Source organism: Haliotis rubra, unplaced genomic scaffold (assembly GCF_003918875.1).
Source record: "Haliotis rubra isolate DU_JTF1 unplaced genomic scaffold, ASM391887v1 Scf813, whole genome shotgun sequence".
In the NCBI taxonomy this organism is placed as follows: Eukaryota; Metazoa; Mollusca; class Gastropoda; order Lepetellida; family Haliotidae; genus Haliotis; species Haliotis rubra.
In genome coordinates, this window is record NW_025767539.1 from 130,001 (window position 1) to 155,532 (window position 25,532).

General features: G+C 40.0%; 2 protein-coding genes across 3 annotated transcripts in view; both read left to right on the forward strand.

Annotated features, from left to right (window-relative positions):
- Window positions 1-2,304: 2,304 nt before the first annotated feature.
- Window positions 2,305-25,532, forward strand: part of LOC124261861 (hepatoma-derived growth factor-related protein 2-like) — a 56,411-nt gene continuing 33,183 nt past the window's right edge. Inside the window, exons 1-7 of one of the 2 annotated variants that reach the window (XM_046696230.1) lie at window positions 2,305-2,688; window positions 3,115-3,191; window positions 5,182-5,317; window positions 5,970-6,065; window positions 7,610-7,690; window positions 9,044-9,175; window positions 15,517-15,754. In XM_046696230.1, the coding sequence (XP_046552186.1) occupies window positions 2,614-2,688; window positions 3,115-3,191; window positions 5,182-5,317; window positions 5,970-6,065; window positions 7,610-7,690; window positions 9,044-9,175; window positions 15,517-15,754 (835 nt within the window). In that variant the 5' untranslated portion in view covers window positions 2,305-2,613. The remainder of the gene's footprint in view (window positions 2,689-3,114; window positions 3,192-5,181; window positions 5,318-5,969; window positions 6,066-7,609; window positions 7,691-9,043; window positions 9,176-15,516; window positions 15,755-25,532) is intronic. The other variant, XM_046696231.1, reaches the window with a different exon arrangement.
- Window positions 17,475-19,734, forward strand: LOC124261862 (zonadhesin-like). The gene is made up of 3 exons (XM_046696232.1): window positions 17,475-17,800; window positions 17,837-18,330; window positions 18,573-19,734. Exons 2-3 carry the CDS (start codon window positions 18,198-18,200, stop codon window positions 19,457-19,459), a joined length of 1,020 nt encoding a protein of 339 aa, XP_046552188.1. The 5' UTR covers window positions 17,475-17,800; window positions 17,837-18,197; the 3' UTR covers window positions 19,460-19,734.

The following is a 25,532-nucleotide window of genomic DNA, read 5'->3' on the forward strand; positions in this document are numbered from 1 at the left end:
GAATAATTTCCCTCAAATACAACCCGATCGACTTTTTCAATATTTTGTGAGCCATTTGCGTTATTGAGAGACAGCGAGATCCCTTATCACTGCCAACTGGTTAATCAAGTCCATATGCCATCACACCTTCTCTAATGCACGCCCATGATGCTGGTTTTGATAATGCAATGGTGATGATGATGATGGTGGTCTTTTAGGTAACACTTCCTTGTGTAGTGTGGGGTATTCGTGACGCAACAGGTGCGATTCACACCTGGCTAGTACACAATGCTAGTAACTCACAGTAGCGGTTTGTGGTGGCGCGTGGTCCTGTGCTCAAAGCTCAGGTCACAAATCGGCGAAGTTAAGCAGCGTCGAGCTCGGAGAGTCCTTGGATGGGTGACCGTGTTTGGCAGCTTGACTCCTGAGAGTTTCTAGGACTTGAGTCCTGCCCCACAACGAAGCACATGTGGTCTCACCTTAGGCAAGTGAGTTCGTTCAAAATTGTCTCTGTTCACCCAGCAAGACAATGGGTACCCGGTGGAAAAAAGTCATATGACTATAACCTTCTAGCGCCTAACAGGCAGCTTGGGTTATCCGGGGTAATAATGGCCTTGATTGTTAGCGCTATGAGCATAGCTAGTGTGGAGTTTGGCGCTATATAAATGGACACATTATTATTATTATTATTAGTGAAGCGAAGTGAATTGTTGTGTTGTAAAATCCCCCTCCAACAAATAAGAGGTTTTGTAGTTGTTTTTTCACCGCCCCCCTCATTAAGTATAGCACGACGACGTAAAATAGTAATTTTAAATTGTTGGAATTGTGTTCTTCGCTACGTCTTAGGACATCCAGTTAGTTATAAAATTTGGAAGAAACATATTGCTGAAAGTATTTTGGGGTAAAATCGTGATTTGTTGCGTCACCCGTAGAATTATACCAGTATTCAATGAATATGTAACAATATTAATTCAGGAATACAACGTTTCATTAGGTAAGATAATTAAATCGTCTATTTATAAATATTCTAAATGGAATATTGTAGAATAATTCTAAAAATTAAAATTCAAACATCATTTTTTTTTAATCGTCGAACTGTTGATATTACTGTGAGAACTGGCATTTTATGAGATTTTTAACTTGTATTGCAAGATGGTCTATTATTAAACGTGTAACTTTAAATGGTCAAATGATTTAACTGTTGAATTATGAAAATTCATTTTTAAATTCGTAATATTATTTGTCAATGACTAGAGCATTATAGAATATCACTCAAACATGTACTACAATGGTACATGTGTATTATATATAATTACATCATCCAATCGTTATTATTATACAGTCACGCCTCATATGATACCACGAGTACACTACCGGGCAAAAGAAAGTATCGTCACGTGTTCATTCCCAAGTTGAAACTGAATAGTTCACAGGGCATAAGTCCATAAGGGAGGTGCTATGGGGTGGTGCTTAGAGGTTAAAGCGTTCGCTCGTCAAGTCAAAAGCCCAGGTTCGATTCCACACACGAGTACAATGTGTGAAGCCCATTTCTGGTGTCTCCCGCCGTGATATTGGTGGCATTTTGCTAAAGGCGGCGTAAAACTAAACTCGAGCATCCCTTAAGAATACAATTGTACGGATGCTGAAGACCAATTCTAACCCGGATCTTCACGGGACTGTTATACAGCGATTCAACCCATGTGGCATTTCTGGTGTCCCCCGCCGTGATTTTGCTGGAATATTGCTAAAAGCGGCGTAAAACCAAACTCAGTCAGTCAACCCATGTGGGAAATCGAACCCGAATCACTGGGCTACTCGGCTCGTAACTGCCGACGCGATTATGCTCATGAGAAATAACAACAAACACGATCCACTGGCGTCTTCGTAGGCAACTGACTGAAATATGCCCCTGTTCAATAAGCAGTGAATGGGTACCCGGTAGGATGGATTAATAGTGAGAATAGAGAATGAAAATCGAGTGCAACTAATGCATTGACAGTGACTATAACGGTTTGAATTTCTTTGAGTTCAGAAGTTATAATATATATTGTTTAAGACGTTTTTCAAACTTTCGCTAATTTTTGTAAATCGCAGTTCGAACGATGACGAATTACCAGATAACGTCACCTTTGTTCGGCAGAATATTGAACAAAAGAACTCTCAACACCACCAATAGAGGGCGCGCATTTAAATGACAGACAAAGCATCACGGATCACTGTCGACATTGTCCCAGCCGAGAAGGGATATCCCTGATCTAAAAATAGATACAAAGTGGGTCAGATATTCTCATTGAAATCATTTCGCGCCAAGAATAACCCATCTCGTCCGTTCACGCGAGATTTAGAATGTAAGGAAAATGGCGGCACACAAAGCGGAGTGTTGACCAAATTTCCACTAATAGATTCATCAATCGGATTTTATGAGGACTCATTGCAAGGAGAGAACTTCGTGTACATGAGGAAAGAATTATTGTCATCGGATTTTCGCGATATGGCAAGAAGATCGCATATATGTTCAAAAGACATTCCTGGCGCCCACCTCCGTGTTCGTGACGATGTCTCGACTGTGTTTTAATTCTCAGCTTTCTTCGTGAAACGCATTTTTGAGTGACTGATACTTCATTGACATTCGCCATGGCAGGGAAAGAGTACAAGCCAGGCGATAAAATATTTGCCAAGATGAAAGGCTACCCACATTGGCCGGCGAGGGTAAGTTTCTAAAAACGGAAATGATGTTCTATATCGCAAGGGACTTCCTGTTCGTGGACACCACGTGTGAAGTGGACATGCGGTCTCTCAGTTCGACCAGTCCAGTTGTCCTTATTTCTTGTCATACGACCAGTGACAGGCACTATGATGCTCAGGCTCTCCACCTGAATGCTCCACACAGGTTGTCATTAGCAAACTCAACTTTTAGCAAGCATAAATCTTGAAAAATTCGAATTCATTTACTGGTATTGCATTTGTAGTTTTTTTTTATTATTTTGCTGTTGTACAAGGAAATAACCATGCCATGAAAACATTCACGCATTTTGAATGCATATGTGGTCAAACTGAACGTTTTTAACATTTGTTTGTGAAATATTAGCATCCTGTGTATTTTTGTGAAGATGTTGATAATATTTTGTATTTCAGATTGATGAACTCCCAGATGGTGCAGTCAAACCCCCTAAAGGAAAATATCCAATTTTCTTTTACGGTACACATGAAACGTAAGTCAAGCACATTTGAAACATTAAATTTAGCACTCCATAAACTACATGATCCAAACAACCCTTTGTAAATGATAACTGTTCTCTTATATGAACTGTAGACTCAGGTTCAATTCTCCACATGGGTACAATGTGTGAAGCCCATTTGGTAAGAGTTCCGCCCGTAACCCACGCTTGAAAAGTATTCTAATTATTATGATTATTTTAAGGGGTAAGGGTTTAGGTTTAGGGTTTAGATTCAGCATTATGTTAGGGTTAGGATAGGCTTTCTATTAAAAAACATATATTTTTCAGAGGTACTGATAAGCTGCGTATCTGCGTAAATTACGCAAACATTTATGTGAAAACTCAATTCTTACCAAGCCTGTTGCGTACAAGTACGCTTGAATTTTTGTAAATACTCAATATATTTGATCTTACATGCGTACACACAAAAATGTCAAATCTTTGTTTGCGTACAGGTGCATAGATAAAATAACTGAGGTACATTGAGAGGTTCTATTTCAACACATGAACTAGGCAACTTGCAGTCTTTCTTATAGTTTCCCATATTACAGATCCAATATAAATAACATTTAAACGTCATTATATTTTTATAATTAATGGAAAATGAAGAAATACCCAATTGAGTTTGAATGAGGTGGGTACAATATATTTGGTTACTCAAAGGAAAATTAGGATACCCAATTGAGATGAGCACAAGCGAGTACATAACTCAATGACCCAAAATGTTATCTGTAGCTCTGATTTCTACTATAAATCTTTGGCATAGAATGACAATAAAACGGGGGTTACGGGCGGAAATCTTTCCGCCCATTTCTGGTGTCCCCTGCCGTGATATTCTCAAGGCGACCTAAGACCATACTCTACTCTCTCCCCACACACACACACACACATACTCTCTCTCTCTCACTCTCTCTCTCTCTCGTGCCTCATCATAGGTTTCACTATTACAATTTTGGAGAAAGATTTAGAAGTTTTCTGCTGTATGGGACAAATGATTTTGAAGTTCTATTATTAGTTTTGTAATCCATGATTTTGAAACGGAGACCGGAAGGCATAAGTTCTTAACATTCATTTAAAAAGTGTGATGGATCCGATTATAATGGCCAGAGCTTTCTTCTTAACTTTTGACTCATACTGAAAAGGGAGAGGTTCAAACTTGAAGCCGCAAATTTTGCTGGATATGTTTACAATTTTGTCAAGTTTGTTTTTCTGTGTACGAGGAAGATTGCCATACCAGGCATGAAAGCAGAAAGTTAAAATACTATTAATGAATGTTTGGTAGAATAATTTAAGATATTAGTGTCTACATTAAATGATCGCAATTTTCGCTGAAAGAAAAGCCTCTGTTCTTCTTTCCTATGTACACGATGTGAATTTGATTTCCATGAAAGTTTTAAGCATAGCTGTTTATATTAAAGAATTCTGCACAGTTGTGAATTCCTGTTTGCCATGCTTTTGTTCGGAAACAATGTATATTGTAAGTCAAGTCAGTTCATTGCAAATGTGGGCGATGGGGTAGCCTAGTAGTTAGGTGTTCGCTCGTCACGTCGAAGGCCCAAGGTTGATTCCCCACATGGGTACAATGTGTGAAGCCCATTTCTGGTGTGCCCCCGCTTTGATATTGCTGGAATATTGCTAAAAGCGGCGTTAAACTAAACCCACTCACTCACTTATTGCAAATGTGTTTGAAGCTTTGAAATATTTGTCATACAATATTGTTTGGAAAAAGGAATATATAGGCGATGATTTTCTTCATTTAACATGTTGAAAGCAGACCTAAATTACAGAGAAATATATGTTTTGTTCGTATCTAACTCACAAAAAGTGATTGGATTGGGTACGAGTTCTCCAGCTTAGAACAACTTGTCCCAAAGGGAGAGAAATGTATTGTCTAATATAATTTGTGGTGCATTCTGATAACATTGCAGTCATTTTTGGTACTTATTCCTAATAGAGGCAACAATGTGTAACCATATTCTTCCAGTGCGTTCCTGCTGCCGAAGGATATCTTTCCATATGACGAGAACAAGGAAAAGTACGGGAAAAAGCACGCGAGGAAGGGTTTCAATGAGGGTCTCTTTGAGATTGAAAACAACCCTGATGTCAAGTTTAAAGCACCGGTTAGTTTTGCACTTTGACCTTTGCACTTGTGACCTTGGGTGAGACTCTATGAATATGACCACTGCACTATGTCCGAAAATTGTAGCTTTAAAACTCAGAACAATGTTTATAGTTTATTGTAATCTGAGCTCAAACCATTGTCTGGTGTGTTCGGGTAGCCAAGTGGCTAAAGTGTTGGCTCGTCACGCTGAAGACCTGGGTTCAATTCCCCACATGGGTATAATGTGTGAAGCCCATTTCTGGTGTCCCCTGCTGCAAAATTGCTGGAATATTGCTAAAAGTAGTAAAAGCAGACTAACGAATTGCTCACTAACACAAAATCTTAAGATTGTAACAAAACCAAATTTTGCACAGTCACATGAAATCGACAGACCAGCTCTGATGTCTCATAATTTTGGACACCCGAAAAACTTTAAAAGTTGCTATTTTGTAGGAGGGGAGGTTGCCACTTGCTGGTATTACTGCTATTTGCAGTACTTTGGGGTTTGCATCTCTGCTTATGTTATCAAATTAATTCAAGCATGCTATGGATCTGAGCTTCATCTCAATTTCTCAGAATTCTGGGTTTTAAGTTCACCATTTTCGGTGTAATACAGCATTTTGAACATTTTAAATCCTGATAATTCATGTCTGGTGTTTCTGTGGCAACAGACAAGTTCCGAAGACGATGAGGAGATGGAGGAAGAAGAGGAGGAACCCGAGGAAGAGGAGGTGAAGGAGAAACCAGCCAAACCCAAGAAAGCCCAGGTACGAACTCATGTTGTTGAAAAACTTGTGAATATTTGAAGTGAGGAAGGATTGGGTGTGATAAAGAAGTTGTTCATCCATATATTGTGTTCCTTAGTTCTCGGGCGGTGGGGTAGCCTAATGGTTAAAGCGTTGGCTCGTCACGCCGAAGACCTGGGTTCGAATCATGGGTACAATGTGTGAAGCCCATTTCTGGTGTCCCCTGCGTGATGTTGCTGGAATATTGCTAAAAGCGGCGTAAAACCAAACTCAGTCAGTCAGTGTAACTTGAATACATGACCAGGGCTCCAGATTATTTTTCAACATCAGGAGTACGTACTCCTTATTTGTTCAATATAGGAGTACCGGAAAACCTTAAGTGTACATGTAGAGTACTGAATTGAAATTAATGGAGTATCAGTAATCTTGTGTTTCGTTTCATGCATGCACCACAACATTGATTCTTGGGTAATGAACAATAAAACAAGACTTTTTCAGATAAATACGTCTGTAAATGATTCTAAGACCGTACACCATTGCTGTGGTGCGTATTTGCTACGTTTTCTAAATTATTTCCTACCGTATCGTGCATATTTTTCATCCATACATACACCGATACGGCCCTTATCTGGAGCCCTGCATGACACATTTTATGGATAACTGTTTTTGTTTCTTAAAAAAATATATAAAGAAGTTGTTATCCATAAAACTTGTCATTTATTCATGTTCATCCAACTTCTAAATGCCTTTCAGGAAGTATGAACTTTATTGTAACTTGTAAGAGGTGACACGGTATAGACTTTTACTGATGCTGAAATGATGGTGTTTTTATGTGTGTCACATAAGAAAATAATGCATTTTTAGCTAATTTGGCAATGCAATGTAGCATGATGAGATGGTAATTTAACTGTTAACATCCTAGGGCATCGAAGATGGTGTGGGTAGTACCCTCCCCAGGGAGTTGAGAATGAAAATCAAGTGCTCTCTGATACTCTTATAATGTAGTTATTAGGGAATATGTTTTTGTAAGTTCCAGTTTAAACTACGACTGGTTATCGCTATGGGTGATAGAGATCGGTAATTGTTCAATGAATATCAATCGATAAATATTAGAAGTAATTTTGAGCAAAATGACTAAAATTCTGAAAGAAACCAACACATTTCACATCAGTGGTGAGCGTCGACATGAAGACATGAATACCAGTAACTCCATGTCCTGAACATACTATGGTAGCAGCCCATAAATAAAGAAATAAATTTGTGCATTTTCGGGAACAAATTTAGAAATTATTTCATCACAATAGTGCATGTGCAATATTATCGATTGCACAATTTTTGTATCGATAGTCAATTGATGATGTTTTCAATTATCGATCTGTTAGCCAGCCCTAATAGAAACTCACTTAAGACTCAAATCCTCCAAGTCAGATTTCAATTTGTTCATACTTCAGAGTTATGTAAGAGACTGAGCTGACAGCTCCATCTGTGGGTCGTGCATGGATGGTGTAGATGATGATGTTGTATTGGACAGTTGTTTGTATTAATCTCTGCATCTGTCATTCTAGTCAGATGATGATGATTTTCAGAAGGGGAGACCACCCAAGGAGGCCAAGCAACCCCAGAAGAGGAAGTCTACGGCTGGAGGGGTAAGTTTTCTGGGATTCTGGGTGGGTGTGACCGTCGCCGTGACCTCGGGAGATTTTGGGTGGAGGTGGGTGTGACGGTGGTGGTGTATGTGGTCGTTCCCCTATCGATACTGTTTAGAGCAACCAAGGCTATTAAATTTCGCAATGATAATAAAGTAGGGTTATCTTTCTTTGCTATTTATCACTTTTCAATAAATAGTCCAGTAAACATTAACATCAAATACCACGTTGATGTATTCTTTCATAATTACATCATCATAATTGTGTCATAAAATCAGGGGGCGGTGGGGTAGCCTAGTGGTTAAAGCGTTGGCTCGTCACGCCGAAGGCCCGGGTTCGATTCCCCACATGGGCACAATGTGTTAAGCCCATTTCTAGTGTCCCCCGCCGTGATATTGCTGGAATATTGCTAAAAGCGGCGTAAAACTAAACTCAGTCAGTCAGTCAGTCATAAAATCAGGACAAGTGGATAGTTAGTCAGGACAAGTTACTTTCTTAAAGTCACTTGCCCTGTGGCAAGTGGCTTTTTATAAAAAAATTGATCCCCTGTACACAGGTTTGGTCTATGTAACCAATTACATGATTATTGAAAGAAAGCAGACTTGTTTACTTTTTGTACTACTGGTCTTTAATTCAACTGAAGATAGAATTACTTGTTTAATAACTTACACAGTAAAACTACTGCCTTGTACTTGGGGAAAATTTTTCCTGCACATGGTTTGACCAGACAATAGACACGTGAAGGTCCAGGTTAGAATGTGCCTTCTGTAGCCCATAATTGTCGTAAGAGGCGACTAACGGGATTGAGTGGTCAGGCTCGTTGACTTTGTTGACACATGTCATCAGTTCCCAATTGCGCAGATCGATGCTCATGCTGTTGATCACTGGATTGTCTAGTCCAGACTCGATTATTTACAAACTGCCACCATATAGCTGAAATATTCCTGAGTGCGTCGTGAAAATAAACTCACTGTTTTTCGTGGCGAGGATTGATGCTCATATTGTCAACCACTGGGTGAGAGCCAGACTAGACTATTTACCGACCGTATATAACCGTAACGTAATTGTGTGCTCTGTTACGACAGGGGACACTGATACTGTTATGATCGTTCAATGTTCAGAAGACCCTGGTTGGATTCCCCACATGGTGACAATGTGTGAAGCCCATTACTGGTGTCCCCCGCACAGATCAATGCTAATGCTGTTGATCACTGGATTGTGTGGCTCTCCTCCTCTCTCTCTCTCCCTCTCTCTCCTTCCTTCTTCCTCTCTCCTCCTCCTCCTCCTCCTCTCTCTCTCTCTCTCTTTCTCTCCTCGGCTTTAAACTAAACTCACTCCTTGTGTTTGTTGCAGGCCAAGGCAGCGTCGGCCAAGAAAGCCAGGAGGGTGTCACGGTCTGTGTCCAAGGACTCCAAGGAGGAAGGTCGAGAGGAGGAAGACTTTGATGCCGGATCCTCCCCACCATCAGACAATTCCGATGACGAGGTAAGGGGACGAGGCTATGGTTCATTTCTCTCAGCTCAGTGCAGTGCTCATTCTACTCACTGTCAAGTCTTAAAGTTTGAATCTGCAGACCTGCAATGTTTTAAACTGTCACTTCTTCTGTAAAGTGATGGATAGATTGTCTACTTTGAGAGCAGTAGGTGGGGGTTTGATTCTTAGCTGGGTCAAACCGAAAGATGTTCAAGGATACTACTTTCTGAGGTGCGGGTGGGGGTGAGAGGTAGCCAAATGGTTAAAGCTTTCGGTTGTCACACCAAATACTCGGGTTCGATTCCCTGCATGGGTACAATGTGTGAAGCCTTTTTCTTGTGTTGCCTGCCGTGATGAAATGCCCATCAAAGAAATGCGGTGGTAATGCTGGAATATTGCTAAAAGCGGCGTTAAACTAGATTCATCGGCTCACTTTGTGGGGTGTGGCATCAGCCGATGAAATGGCTGGCTCAGAGTTTGAAATAGAAGTATCTCTACGAATCACACCACATCCATGGCCTCAGGATATTGTTAACAGTCTTACAGCTGTAATACATTGCGATGCAAGGCGTTGCACCCCAGCACTACATGAGAACACAGCACTACATGAGAACACTGGTTGAGAAACATAAAACAGCAAACTGGTCCAAGTTTTAATTTAGGGCTGGATATTGCCCTGATATTCATATCGTTGTTGATATATTGCAATAATTTAAGAGATATTGCAGTATATATTGTGATATATTGACTGGAATGTTTCTGCCTGCACCACAGAGTGTACATCATAAATTCATAATAGCTTTCTGTGTATATTGACATCGTCTTCTCCGTTGCTGTTACACCATACTTTCAGGCTCCCCGTACCCATAAGGTGTATGGCTGTATACCAATCGATTTAAAGATAAAGCCCTGAAATAATATAGAGCCTTAATGTGGAATATGTTGCACCAATGTTTTGCGAACATAATGATAAAGGTAATAGTATAACATGATTTTCATAGTCAGTATTGTTTGTTTAAACAGAATGTACTTCAGTGCAGTATGTAATTATTGTTACTGTATGTGATTCATTCAGATTCAATGTGTTAACATGAACTATTCCCAAATGAAACAAAAACAAGATTTAGTTGAGCTATTGAGATTAAAATCGCATGTGACCTCCAGGAGCTAAGATCCTTGACTGGAATGTCATTATACAGTCCTATAAGACTCAGACCTGTAGGATAAATTGATATCATAGACAAACCATTATGAAACAAACAAAAAAACCAACTACTGTGAACTGTGAAATGGTCACTCAGAGCCAGAGGCGTAACTAATAAGTCCAAATAAATATTGGTCCATTTGAGGCCACTTAATTCCTCCAAATGAAACCATTCAAACCCCCAAAACGTAAAGTATTTGGTAGACTATTTGGCAATTTTGGAGCCACTTATAAAAATGACACTTCACTTGTAAAATGTTACATGAAACCAACAGAAATAAAAGTATCTTTGGCACTTTTAGAGCACATGTGTTTGCTATGGAAATCAAGGGCAGATAATTCAAAGGGAGCTAACTCTGGATGGCCCAATATATTGCAGAATCTGAACCATATCGCGATAATTGTATGGCGAGATACTGTACCGGTATATACGGTTTACAGTATTGCACAGCCCTAGTTTAATGTATAATATATGCTCCCTGAGATGACAAGTATGGTGTGGATAATCTCCGGCCCAGACTCTAAGTGATCTCGGAGCTGAGGTGGTTGTAACTCACTACCTAAATACAGACTTACGACGATCTTAGCACGAAGGTTGTAGTGTACAGCGGCACCCTGCTTCTTTGTTCAGGCCTGTCTGAAGTTACATTATGAGGTCATGTTGTACTGCTGATGTGACTAGAAATGCTCGTTCGCTCACTCACTCACTCACTCACTCACTCACTCACTCACTCACTCACTCACTCACTCACTCACTCACTCACTCACTCACTCACTCACTCACTCACTCACTCACTCACTCACTCACTCACTCACTCACTCACTCACTCACTCACTCACTCACTCACTCACTCACTCACTCACTCACTCACTCACTCACTCACTCTGGAAGTATTACTATCACAGGAGTCAGGTCACAGTGATGACAGTTATAATCCCAGCTCGCTTGGAGTCCACAGGACGTTGAAGAGAGAAAACTCTGAGTGACCTGAACATGTCAAAGTATTATTCCAGACCAAATTGTTAAATCTGTCAGAGATCAGGCTTGAAAACATGGTGATAACTTGAATTTTGTTGATTGATGCCACACTTTGCAATATTCTAGGTATATGGTAGTAGCCTGTAAATAATCATTCGTCTGTTTGCTTGCCTCTGTTGACCAATTCCTGAGCATCTTTTCTCACTGGAGTCCCAACGGAAGTGTTATGACTTCAAAGCTGTACTATCAGGGAGTGTTGGGGTAGCCGTCACAGGCCCTCGTGTCTTTGCGAAGATTAAAGATTAAAACAAAATAAAACATTTGAGATGACCCCCGACACGAAATGCTACACAGTACAATACATTATGACAAGGCCGGGAAATGCTACCCCACAGTACAATACATTATGACAGGCCGGACTGTACTATCAGGGGAGTGTTGGGCATGGTGACTTCCGATTGGCTCACTGCTGTATTTGTGAAGACATACCACTTGACGGACCATCACTTTACATTGACACACATTCGATTGGTTAGAGGACCAAAAATTAGAAAAAAATGGTCACGATGATGACAATTATAATCCCAGCTCGCTTGGAGTCCACAGGACGTTGAAGAGAGAAAACTCTGAGTGACCTTAAGTTCTTTAATGGTTTTAGCTGAAGTTCAGTTTTTTGTCCTTTTTACACAAATATTGGACAGTATAATTCTTGTCTAGAAACAGTGAAAGTACATAACAGTAAGAGGAATGGAAATGTTTTTTCTCTACGCTAGCAAGTAGCAAGTCGATTGAAACCTGATTTTGACCCTCAACTAAACGATCTTGACACAAAGGGATGACGATATGTCCGCACAAAACAGGGGTGTGGTCGAAGCAAGCCCTCTGATTGGTCAACACTTGCAAATCTGCAATTCTTTATGAATTCGCGGGATTTTTTTCTTTCATCGACTGCTTAATGTAAGAATGTTTTCCGAGCAATGGTTTCTCTGAAGAAAGCATCAGCTGTAAATGTCTTCTAAACAAGGATCAACCAATCAGAGGGCTTGCTTCGACCATACCCCTGTTTTGTGCTGACACATCGTCATCCATTTGTGTCAAGATTGTTTAGTTGAGGGTCAAAATCAGGTTTCGATCGACTTGCTACTTGCTAGCGTAGCGATCGGCAAAGCAAGGTATACTGAAGTGTCCGGCCTTGTCATAATGTATTGTACTGTGAAGCATTTCGAGTCAGGGGTCATCTCAAATGTTTTATTTTTTTTAACATCTTTAATCTTCACAAAGACACGAGGGCCTGGGGTAGCCTTGTTGTTAAAGCCCATGTGAAGCCCATTTCTGGTGTCCCCTGCCGTGATATTACTGGAATATTGCCTAAAACCATACTCGCTCACTGTAGTGGTGGTCCGATTAATTGAAATAATCGAAGATTGGTCGCAATGACTAAATGACCAAGCAATCGATCATGTTTTCTCATAATCGAACACAAACAATTTTGGCACACTTGTTTGCATTAACAACATTTTTCACAAGGTTGGTTTTGTCTGTTACATTTCATAAGTACTACAAGCTCGTTCCTTGTCATGATTGAATTTATCTTAAAGATTTCAGGAAATTTATGTTCCCAACATACTAGTCATCCTTTATAGATGTGAAATTTGTAAATGCATTTTGTGCAATTATCCAAAAAACCGAAAGAACAACATCTAAATATAGATTTTTTGTGCATTAACGAACATAACCAGGAGAATTTGCTAAATCGCGCTAAGCAATTTTTTTCGATGATTGATCGGTTGTAATGAACCAATCATCAATTGTGAGATTTTAACCAATTCCCAACAGTAATCAACTGAAATCAGGATGGAAACAGGGGCGGAGGTGTAGCCTAGAGGTTAAAGCGTTGGCTCGTCACGCCGAAGACCCGGGTTCGAATCCCCACATGGGTACAATGTGTGAAGCCCATTTCTGGTGTCCCCCGCCGTGATGTTGCTGGAATATTGCTAAAAGCGGCGTAAAACTAAACTCAGTCAGTCAGTCAGTCCAAGCTAGTGACATACATTTGCATTGCAGTAAACTCTAAAAGAACGTAATCTTTATTGTACAGAAATAAGGACTGGCTTGTACCTTTTAGTCTTCAGTGGGTGCATATAAAGATTCCCCTACAGATTGTTCTAGAAGCTGGTAACACAGGCTTATTGTAGCATGGTGACTTCAGATTGGCTCACTGCTGTATTTGTGAAGACATCCCAGTTGACGGACCTTCACTTTACATTGACACACATTCGATTGGTCAGTGGACCAAAAATTAGAAAGAATGGTCACGATGATGACGATTATAATCCCAGCTCGCTTAGAGTCCACAGGACGTTGAAGAGAGAAAACTCTGAGTGTCCTTAAGTTCTTAACTGGTTTTAGCTGAAGTTCAGCTTTTTGTTCTTTTTACACAAATATTGGACAGTATAATTCTTGTCTAGACACAGTGAAAGTACATAACAGTAAGAGGAATGGAAATGTTTTTCAGTTGTTACCAATATTATTTACATGTGGAATACATCCTTAATAATCTCCAGGGTATACGTTAAATCTCCACTTGTACCCTGGATGCATCTACGGCTTGGCCCGACAATTGTATTACCTCCCTTTGCTGGCTTTTTATCCAATCAGGTATTTACACTGGGAAGCTAAGCGTACCAATTACAAGGCTTCCATCATAACTCAATTCCGCTTCTTTTATCAAACTGATTAAACAGAATTGTGGCATTGTACCCTGAAACTGAGTGAAAGCGGTAGAAGGAGTTCTATTTTAAGGTTTCAGACCTGTCAATTTGTTCGTATGATTTTTTCCTTAAATCTGCGTTGCACAGCAAACAAACCTTCATGGCTGCGGCTGCGATCTTTGTTGACACTGGCAGGCTCGATTGTAGAGGTTTATCTGACTGTCTGCTTTGAGAAGGCAGATCCAGCGAAGGGAGGTAATACTCATATAAATATCAGGCCGAGCCGTAAATGCATCCAGGGTATGAGCGGAGATTTATCGGAATGTAGACCCTGGAGATTATCGAGGATGGTGGAATATGGGACAGAATGTAATCATTCGTTCATAAACTTCATCGTCTGTCTGGGTCGCAGGTTTGTACAACTTATAAAGGTAAATACTCAGTAAATAACTGAGTAAATATTTCCGCTACCCAAAGAAAATTGATTCATTGATCACTATTTCCAACCATGTATTTGTAATTGAAGACGCGTGAGAAATAACCGAGCGACTGTGTGATGCGCGAAATGTCAGGTCCGACTGGATATAAATAGGGACAGCGTAGTTTTTAGCCAATCGAAAAATAGTGACGCATATCGTTGCATGGCAACGCAAGGGATTCCTACTGTCGGGGTTTCCATATGTGTCAAATCGTGTTTCGCAAAGAAACTCTTGACAACAAGTATTTATCCGAAATAGATCTCCACTTGCACGATACGCATGGAAATTAAATGTTAGACGTACGAAGGTATTTATGTATGTATACGATACGCTTGAAATCTTATATTGTGTCGTACTTAATTGATTTTAAGGCATACATTACGCCTGTACGCCCCTCATCTGTAGCCCTGATTGATGCTCATGAGGACAATCACTGGATAGTGTCATCTGATTTTCTTAACATCTGGTCACTATGATGACAATTATAATCCCAGCTCGCTTGGAGTCCATGGGACGTTGAAGAGAGAAAACTCTGAGTGACCTTATTTATCATGAAGTTTGACCAGAAAAAAGTGAGATCACAAATATCGGTTTGCTATGAAATTTCTAAATTACTTGGCCCAGAAGTTGGGAATAGTTATAGGTATGAAAGTGCTCCTGTTGGTTTGAGGTGGAGGATTTTGGTTAAAGCTGGTGGGCAGTTGTTGTAGCTGGTGGATGTTGGTTGTAACTGCAGACGATTGGTTGTGCTTGTAGATTGGTTAAAGATGGGAGGAGAAATATAGTTGTGTAACATATTGGTTCAGCTGGAGAGAAATTGTTGAATCTAGAGACAGCGAGCTGAATCTGGGGAGAACTGGTTTCAGCGGGAGAGAATTGGTTTCAGCTGGTAAGAACTGGTTGTACCTGAAGGAGGATGGTGATAGCTGGAATGAATTCATCTCTGCTGTTCTATATTCTTTGTGATGTTTATGTTGCAGGACTTTGCTGAGGAAAAGAAACCTAAAGGGAAGCGAGGGCGGCCATCAACCGGTGCTGGGCGGGGTAGGAAGAAGTCAAAGGCTGTGTCGGAAAGCGAGAGCGGTGACGACGACGAGGTGGAAGATGGGGAGGATGCAGCAGAAGAAGAAGAGGAGGAGAAACCCAAGGCGAAGGCCAAAGCTAAACCCAAGAAAGAAACCCCCAAACCTGCTGCCAAGAAGGCTGCTCCCAAGAAAGGTACAGTCATTAAATATTTTTTTGTTGGGTTTGTCAGAAGGATTGTTGTAGCCAAAGTCATTGGTTGTAGCTGTTGGGAACAGGTTTTAGCAAAAGGTCGTTGGTTGTAGGTGACTGGAATGGGTTGTAGCCAAGCTCACTGGTTGTAGGTGATTGGAACAGGTTGTAGCCAAATATCCTTGGTTGTAGGTGATGGGAGTGGGTTGTATCCAAGGCCGTTGGTTGTAGGTGATCGGGTATGCGTTGTAGCCAAAGGTAATTTGTTGCAGCAGAAGTTGTTTGTAGTTGAATGTTATGAAATACTATTGAAAGCAACATGACAGCAAACTCAAAATACTGGTCAGTTTGTATAATTTTACACAATTGTTCCAGCTTTTGATGTTTGCAGTGGAATGAAGTTTATTTCCATATGGAGAGCAAATATTAAAGATTGACATTATAAAGTCCCTTTACCCCAGGTAAAGCAGGGAGACATAAGGTTTATCTAATGAAGTTGTTGATCACTGGATTGTCTGGTCCAGACTCGATTATTAACAGACCGCCGCCATATAGCTGGGATATTGCTGAGTGCGGCGAAAAACTAAACTCACTCACTCACTCCAATGTCCTTTATGTCAAACTGCAATCTTTTCCAAGTTCCATGTCAGTAATAAATGGTCACAATGATGACAATTATATACCCAGCTCGCTTAGAGTCTAAGGACGTTGAAGAGAGAAAACTCTGAGTGACCATTATTTTACATTCAGTAAGATCAACCACAAGAAAAGTAAGCAAGTTTAAGCCTGGAATCGTTTTACTACAATACATTCTGCTTAACACTACTGATAGAGGATAGGCCTTGCTCCACAAACCATGGATGGTGGGTAGCCTTGTGGTTAAAGTGTTCGCTCTTCACTTGGGTTTGATTCCCTTCATGGATACAAAGTGTGAAGCCTATATCTGTGGTTCTCCATTGTGATATATCTGTATTGCGAGAACCAGTGTACAGCCATCTTCACTCTGTAACAAAACAATCTAAAAGCTATGACTGCGTTAAATATCATTATGATCATCATCATGATATCAGGGAGTCACGAAAAGTGCCGAACTAAAAAAAATGTTTTTCAGAATTGGAAATTCAGCGCTAAAATAATAAATTTAATGTTTATAGATCTTCTGTATTATTCTAAATATCATATGTTGCCCAGTCATCAACATCAACTTTTATTTGCCTCATAATTGTCAGTCCAACTGTCCACATTTTGCAGTATTCAGTTGAAAAATGTGATAGAGGTTGTTTCGACATTTTTCTGATCTGCTACCAGCGCTGCGTAGCCTAGTGGTTAAAGTGTTCACTCGGCACGTCGGAGACCTGGATTCGATTCCCACATGGGTCCAATATAGGATACTGGCAAGGCTCCAGATAAGGGCTGTATCGGCGTATGTACGGATATGAAATAACCACGGTATGGTAGGAAGTAATTTAGGAAACGTAACAAATACGCACCACAGCAATGGTGTACGGTCTTAGAATCATTTACAGACGTATTTATCTGAAAAGGTATTGCTTTATTGTTCATTGACCTGTTTACACAAGAGTAGCAATGTTGTGGTGCATATATGAAACGAAACACAAGATTACTGATACTCCATTAAATTCTATTCAGTACTCTAAATGTACTCTTATTGTTTTCCAGTACTCCTATATTAAAAAAAGGAGGGAATATGTACTCCTGTCATGAAAAATTATCTGGAGCCCTGATACTGGGATATTGCTAAAAGTGGCATAGAACTAAACTTGCTTACTCACTCATTTTTTTAATGTGTTAAGGCCTAAAAAAATAGTTTCCGATTACCTGACCTACCCTTAAATTCTGGTGCCGACCATATTCTTTTTAGGCGATATGAATAAATTACGCTTTCGGATTCCATCAATTTTTCCTGGCACCAAACAGACATTGGTAATTCTGATAGAGAATGTTGACATGATGGCTGCAAACTTGATTGAATAAACAATTACACATGGATAAATGTGTTATTAATTTGCACTTGACTCCTAAAAAAATGTATAAAAAAATCCTACCTACCCTAAATTTTGTAAGCGGAACCACAACATTTTTTTATTTGGCCTAAACATCAGTGGAAATTGTGGTCAAATTTCCCCTATCTTCTGCTCCAGTAAAATGGCCGAGTCGAAACACTTTTTGAGACTAATGCTCAGCTAACAGATGTACTAACTCGAATAGAATTGTTTCCGCTGCCAATCAACTGGCAGTCAATGAAGGTTTTGAATGTTCAACATGGCTGAATGTTTCTGCTTCTCGTTGTTGTGAATACTGATATCGTGATAACTTGCATGAACAGACGTTTCATTCCGCGATACCACGTTTAACGGAACCGTGTCACAGCTAATAACGGATTAATGAAGAAAGTCGAGCACCACTCTGAGGAATCTTTGACGTGATGCTGGCAGATATAATAGAAGGCATGTCTGAAGACAGAAGATTGGGAATGAATGATTTGCGACGAAGTCATCTGATGGACGATGATGCCCGAGAATTGAACACGAAGACAACGCTAGGACGGTCCAATCTAGGTACATATTCACAAGAGAATTATCAGAAATATGTATCTAAGTGAATGTTCAATCTCCAAATTCATAATTTGAAAATTCAGCCATGTTTCAAAGCCTAAATTGTTTTAAAAAACTCTAAATCATTTCAGACAACTTTTGGTAATTATAAAATGCACTGTACATGTAATAGCAGTCTTGTTGTATTTATCTGAATTTAAGAGTTGTGCATTTGTTTAAATTTCACCTTATGTTTTATTTCACAGATGAGGTACCTTCTCAAGGGGAGACAACTGCTGCTGCAACAGCTAAACTGTTTCCGATTACTATTATGACAACAAGGAAGAAAGCTGTTTTGAACAACCCACCATTGGGTCAGATAGTGTCAGGGGAGACAACTGCACCAGAAAGTTTTGCCATCAAACCAAACAATGTAGTCGTAGACAAGCGGCCATTGGTACCAAGTGCGAAGAATGCTTCTGCTCAAAGGGAGAACGCTGTTTCAACCAAGCCGCCATCAGTTCCTGTTGTGTCAAGGAAGACAACCGATGCACCAGGAAAGCTCATTCCTAATCTGCCAAGGGAGGAAACAGTTGTCACTGACAAGCAGTCACTGGTAACAAGCAAGGTAAATACTACTGTCCCAAGGGAGGAAACTGGTGTGGAACGACAGCCAAGGGAGACAACTGACACTGCTCCAGAAAGAATACTGGTTGTCAAACCTGGTGAAACAACAGTTGGTATCAACAAAAGACCAAGGGAGACGAGTGCTGTTGCTACAAAAGACCAATCACTGCCTGTTGTATCCGCAGGCGCACCATCATTTGTCCCAAACACAACAAGGGAGAGAACTGCTGCAGCATCAGTTGTCCCAAACACAACAAGGGAGAGAACTGCTGCAGCATCAGTTGTCCCAAACACAACAAGGGAGAGAACTGCTGCAGCATCATTTGTCCCAGTCATAACAAGGGAGAGAACGGCTGCAGCAACGGAAACTCTGTACAGGGAGCTGCTGGAGTGTGAGATCGTGAAGACAAAGATGGAGACCGAGAAGTTGGCGCTCGAGAAGAAGAAGCTGGAGCTGGAAATACAGCTGCTGCAAGCAGACGCCTCTCAAGTTGTCAACATGGCCGACTTGAGCAAATACCAGTAGGAGGTCAAGAAAACAAAACATGCCTTGGGACCACACAGCCATTTCAGGAGCAGAGGCATCAAGTAGCTCAGGCTTCTAGTTGCTGACTTGATTAGGATGGTTGCCATGGTTACATGGGGCTATTTGGTTGTGATATCAACCACTTCTTCAGTTAGACTTCACAGTTGAAAGACTTCTGTTTTTTAGCTAAATCTCCATGATGCAGGGCTCGATTTAAAGAAATAAAACCTACTTGCACCTAGTGCAACCTTAGGTAGAAACTTGGCTGCATCAGACAAAAACAGGTTGCACCTGCTGCTCAATATAAAATCTTGTATAAAATATGATGCTTGAGTTTTGGTGATGATAGTTTAGAACATTGTAACAAAAGAAATCTGGGACTGATAAGATTAGTTATCTTACTTCCTAAAATGTCCTGAACAGTAAGTCCTTCAGTCACTGCTCATACAGTCATCAGAGCCACTCTTCCAAGTCAGTTCCTCAGCTTTCTGTTTTCCAGCTGAAGTTTAAAAAATTGACTTGCACGTGGTGCAAGTTAGATTAATAACTAGGTTGCACTTTGTAATATTGGGTTGAAACAAGTGCAAGTAACAAGCACTAAATCGAGCCCTGTGATGTATTTGTGAATCATGAATCCTTAGTTTATATGTGCGTCAGGGTGATTCAGTTTGGTAGTAGGGCTCCAGATAATTTGTTAACATCAGGTATTTTTTTGTTTTATTGTTTTTCCTACCTGTTTACACGAGTAGCAATGTTGTGGTGCATATATGAAATGAAACAGACGCTTACTGATACTCCATTTAATTCCATTCTGTAATCGAAATGTACTCTTTAAGTTTTCCCAGTACACTTATATTGAAAAAATAAGAGTACTGGGAAAACTTAAAGAGTATGTGCACCACAACATTGCTACTCTTGTGTAAACAGGTAGGAAAATAAATAAAACAAAAAAAGTTCAGTCTGTAAATGATTCATTTCTGTGGTGCGTATCTGCTACGTTTTCTAAATTATTTCCTACCGTATCGTGCATGTATTTTATCCGTACATACGCCCATACGGCCCTTATCTGGAGCCCTGTGGTAGTTTACACAAGTACGATGAATTTGTCTAGATATAATCCCAATGCGACCAAATGGAAGTGAACATTCCAAAAGTAGAATGAAACATGTTTGAAGTCATGTTTGACAGTAATGTTTGACAGTAATGTTATCACTCCGTGACATGACGTTTATTTCTCCGATATCTTGATAACTAGAACCATGACAACAAATTTTTAGTTCCAGTTGAGAAATAGTCACTGATATTTCAGATACAATGTGTATCCATGTGTTAGTATAATCTATCAGTCGTGACAGAAGTAGAGTAGTGACATGAAAGAACAGGATTATTTTCACTACTGAGAAAAGGCAGCTATGGAAATGGTCAACTCAGGAATATATGATAAAGACCACATTTCAAATTATTTTTTTTTATATGCAGTCTTGAATTTTCATAACTTAGGTTTTGAAACTGAATGTCAGAGGAAAACATCTTGGCTGAACAGAGTCAGTACCTCATGTTTTTTTCACGAGAAAAGCCATCATGATCTAAAAAATTACTTAATGATTCTTCATTGTCCCAAGTTCAGTATGTAAGCACTTCTCGTTCTTGTGTTAGTTACACATAAACAACACAAGACACCTTTCACTGGGCCGACTTTTTTTCTGGTGCTATTGTTGAGTCAGGAAATTAAAAAATGAGTGTGATTGAAGTCTAACTGGAAATAGTGAAAATGTTCGTGACATATTATCTCTTCATTGCACCCTTTTGTTTTATTTAGTTTCGGTTGCACAAGTTGAATAATCAAGAAAGGATTTGAAGCATACTCGAGGCCATCATTCCATGTATGTGTTGACATTTTCTGCCACGTCGGCAATAATTCGGCCATATTGTGACTTGTCAAAGTAATGCATTTATCAGACGTGTCCCATTATGAAGAAGTCATGATACAGCGTCCCCCCAAAATAGGTGCTATACAATTTGTATCCTGATGTTGAATCAGTTCATGTTCCCCCACATGTGAATCATAGCCCTGAATCATTTCCTTTACAACATTGTATTGTTGTTGTGTTTCATCACTAGCATGTTTATTTTCTATAACCTTGGGATTATCTATGTGCCTTTGGTAGTGCAGATTATTAGCATTCTCTTCCCACAGAGGTTACTTGTCATTTCTTCCTACGAACCTCTGTTCTAATACGGTCATATTTCCCGGTTCTCGTAAAATCCCCTAGTGGCATAAAATCGCAAAACGAATTATCTCCCTTCTTTCTGTCCAATCAGAACACGTGTTACATCAACTTGGCTAATACAAGCAAATGTTGGGTCACAAATATCCCTCCTCTGCCAGGAACGTGTGTTGATGTGACACACAAGACATTTAATGGCTAGCTTGTCCGTTGTCAACGAGGGCGATGGAGACGCCATTGATCAGCCATTTACATGACTGAGTTTTGTCTAGAAGAAACGTTTGCGCATCGCGCAGGGAAAGAGGTTCTAATTTTCCCGAAGCATACGGAAAAAACCAAGGCCTTGCGAATGATCACTTTTGAAACAACGTCGCTGATTGCACAACTAAATCTGATTGCAACCAATCACGAATCCTGAACACTCGCACCATGAAAGAGCCATATTAGAACAGAGGTTCGTAGGAAGATATGACAAGTAACCTCTGTGGGAAGAGAATGCGTAAAACCATACTCACTAAGATTATTATCATGATTATGATGCTATTCAGTTGTTACAGCCTCATGTTTTGAAGCAATTTTTTCTAATAAAGACTTTTTGACAGGTTTTGAGTTTTACTTAGCTGTTATTGATAACCTGGGAAAGAGGGTTTGTGGTCAGAGTTCTGAAGTAAGTCAACAGGTCACAGACTTGTTACATTCTGTCAGGACGAGGTATTTCCTTGTGACTACTGTTATAACAGGGCTCCAGATAAGATGCGTATCTACGTAAAATATGCATAGATAATTCAGATATAGCCATAAAAAAATTCAGATCAATGAGTGGAGGGTACGCATAACTTGCTCAGAATACGAGTCAGAGTTTGATTACATGAGTGAAGCAGACCTGTCAAAATATTGTTTCAGTCCAACACATCCGATGTTGGTTGTCTGTATTGAAGCGAAATTTTCAAGTTTTCCCGAATGATCTCAGTTAATATGAAGCCCATTTCTGGTGTCCCCCGCTGTGATATTGCTGGAATATTGCTAAAAGCGGCGTAAAACCAAACTCAGTCAGTCAGTCAGGCTCAGTTAATATTTCTAATCCATGTTCGGCTCACGATTTGTTTAAAGTCTAGAGCTGCTAAATGTTATGTGCCTCTATGAAACTAATAAAACCATGCAATCTGTGAAATATTAGGCCTCCTATTATTTCCATTTGGTATTTTACTCCTGAACTTTAATTTTGAGGAGTGAAATACCCCTGAGTCAAATAATTATCTGGAGCCCAGGGCCTAGATTTTCGAAGCTCTCTTAGCGTTAAGATAGTCGTATGTGCCATACATTAGCATTAACTTACGATGATCTTAGTGCTAAGAGAGCTTCGAAAATCTAGGCCCTGGATGTTTGGCAACTGTTTTGTGAAAATAAAACTGAAGACCCCATGGCAGGTGCTTGTTCAGATTCACGTTAGTCTGCTGGCCACAGACAACTAAACCTTGCAGAGGACTAGTAGACATACAAACATGGCAGAGCACATTGACGACTGGCATGGGAGAGCAGTTGTCAGTATCTCTATTTGCTGCAAACGTGTTGACAACAGTGGAGATAGGGCCTGTAAGTCTCATGGGGTGCTACTTCCAGTACTAAGCTGGGGGGGGGGGGCCAGGTGTAACAGGCCAAACTCTCCCCACCCTTGAATCAACTTTAAAGGCTACTTCTTCCCCAACCTTGTTCTTATATCAAAAGGGGAGATTCTGGCCTTGTTAGGCTGTTGTTTTCATGTTTATGTTTGTCTTGAAAAAGTAAGAAATGAAAACAAGACATAGCTATTCACGTGAACACATTGATAAGATATTCATGTTGATGTCAAGTTCCATTAACAATTTACAGGTTATCTTCATCTTCATCTTCATATATAACATGTACATGGTTCACGTTTCGTTTCAATAGCCCTATATAAGGTGAGATTAAAAAGTAAAGCAAGCATAAAGGCAAAGTATCAAAAGTAGGTGGAGTACTTGGGTGTACTTGTATGTCCATATCCAGTCAAAGTTTGTTTCCCTCACATATGACATCCACGTCAGCGACATCAACTTAACTGTTGGAGCAGAGATAAACAACACAATATCTATATAAAATGCTGTCTCATCTCTCATTCCACTATATTGCCTTATTCTACATTCAAAAGACAAGGTTTGATAAGGGTTATACTTCAGAGCTCCAGATAAGATTTAGGTCATGTGGGTACTGTACCCACTAATTATTTGGAGTGGGTATTTCATTTTCCGTTACCAACTGCTTTCAAATATGTGCATATTTCAGTCATTTTACTCAACTAAGTATTACGTCATTGAGTAAGTTTACTAAGCAGGTATGTTCTGCCTTATGTCATACCTAATCAAAACCAACTTAAATATAATGGAAATGATTTCATAAAAAATCACTCATCCTATACTATCAGTACAACTTGATAGTAATCAATGTCTTTTTCATTACGCAAGCAATTTTTATAAATATATTCCGTACGCATTTGTTTTAAACTTTTTTGCGTATCTAAATGCGTAATTGGTACGCAACAATTATTTTTCAATGCGTAATTGGAAATTTTCTATGCGTATTTTACCCAGATACGCAGCTTATCTGGGCCTCTGATACTTTGCTCATGGATATCTGAAACATATTTTACCAAAAGTGATTATGGATTAGTAAACAAGCTTCTTTATTGTCATCCATAAACAAACTCTGGTCTTTATGTGTATCGCTTCAAAGACCCCATAGATACAACAAACAATACAGAATAAATAGCATGATAAGAGAGCAAGCAACCTGTGTATATTACATTTTATTTACCCATCAAATGTGCGATTGAATTTTTACATCTTATGGTGACCTAATTTGGACAGATGAAGAACTAATGCAATGTGTCTTCATCTAAGGAATGGCGGAAGGAGCAGGATGGATTTAGAGAAATAAGCCGTTCAAACGTGTATGCATTCAAATCACTACACTCAAGTCGGAGGCAAGAATGGACTAATTGGCAATTTTTTTTATCAAATTCAAGTCAAAATAATGTCGGTTTGATGTTTGTAATAACTTGTTCTCCTCGTTTGATATAAGAGCAAGGGTGAGGAAGAAGTAGCCTAGCTAGGCCAGAATCTCCCCCTTTTGATATAAGAGCAAGGGTGGGGAAGAAGTAGCCTAGCTAGGCCAGAATCTCCCCCTTTTGATATAAGAGCAAGGGTGGGGAAGAAGTAGCCTAGCTAGGCCAGAATCTCCCCCTTTTGATATAAGAGCAAGGGTGGGGAAGAAGTAGCCTAGCTAGGCCAGAATCTGCCACCTTTTCATACAAAACAGAACAAAATATACTTGTTTAAACGGGGGGAAACTTTGGCCCAGGTGGGAAACTTTTGCCTAGCCCAAACTTTACCCGGGGTAGGAATATCCTAGGACAAAACCTCCCTGGGGAAAGTCCTGGGAGACTTTAGACCGGGGAACAAATGGCCTGCTACACTGGCTCCCTTTGCGTGCGCCAACTTGCGATATGCGAGTCGGGGCCCAGCTTACTACCGATGCCAGATTTCCGGTGACAACATATTTTGCTGGTTCCAACTTAGGCGACCGCCAAATATGCCTCGACGAGACTGGACCAAGTGTCCAGCTTGGCTGTCGCAGCTCTTGACAGTCAAAATTATGGGATGGTTAGATCAGAAATTTGTTATTCCTGCTTGCATTATCGGTTCCTCACTGTTAACTGACAACCATGTGACCATTTGAAAAGTATCCAACATTGTTTTGTCACCAGAAGTACTAAGGTTACGCGACGTACTGTGACCTTCTTACAGACACTAATAGCAACAACTGGAGGA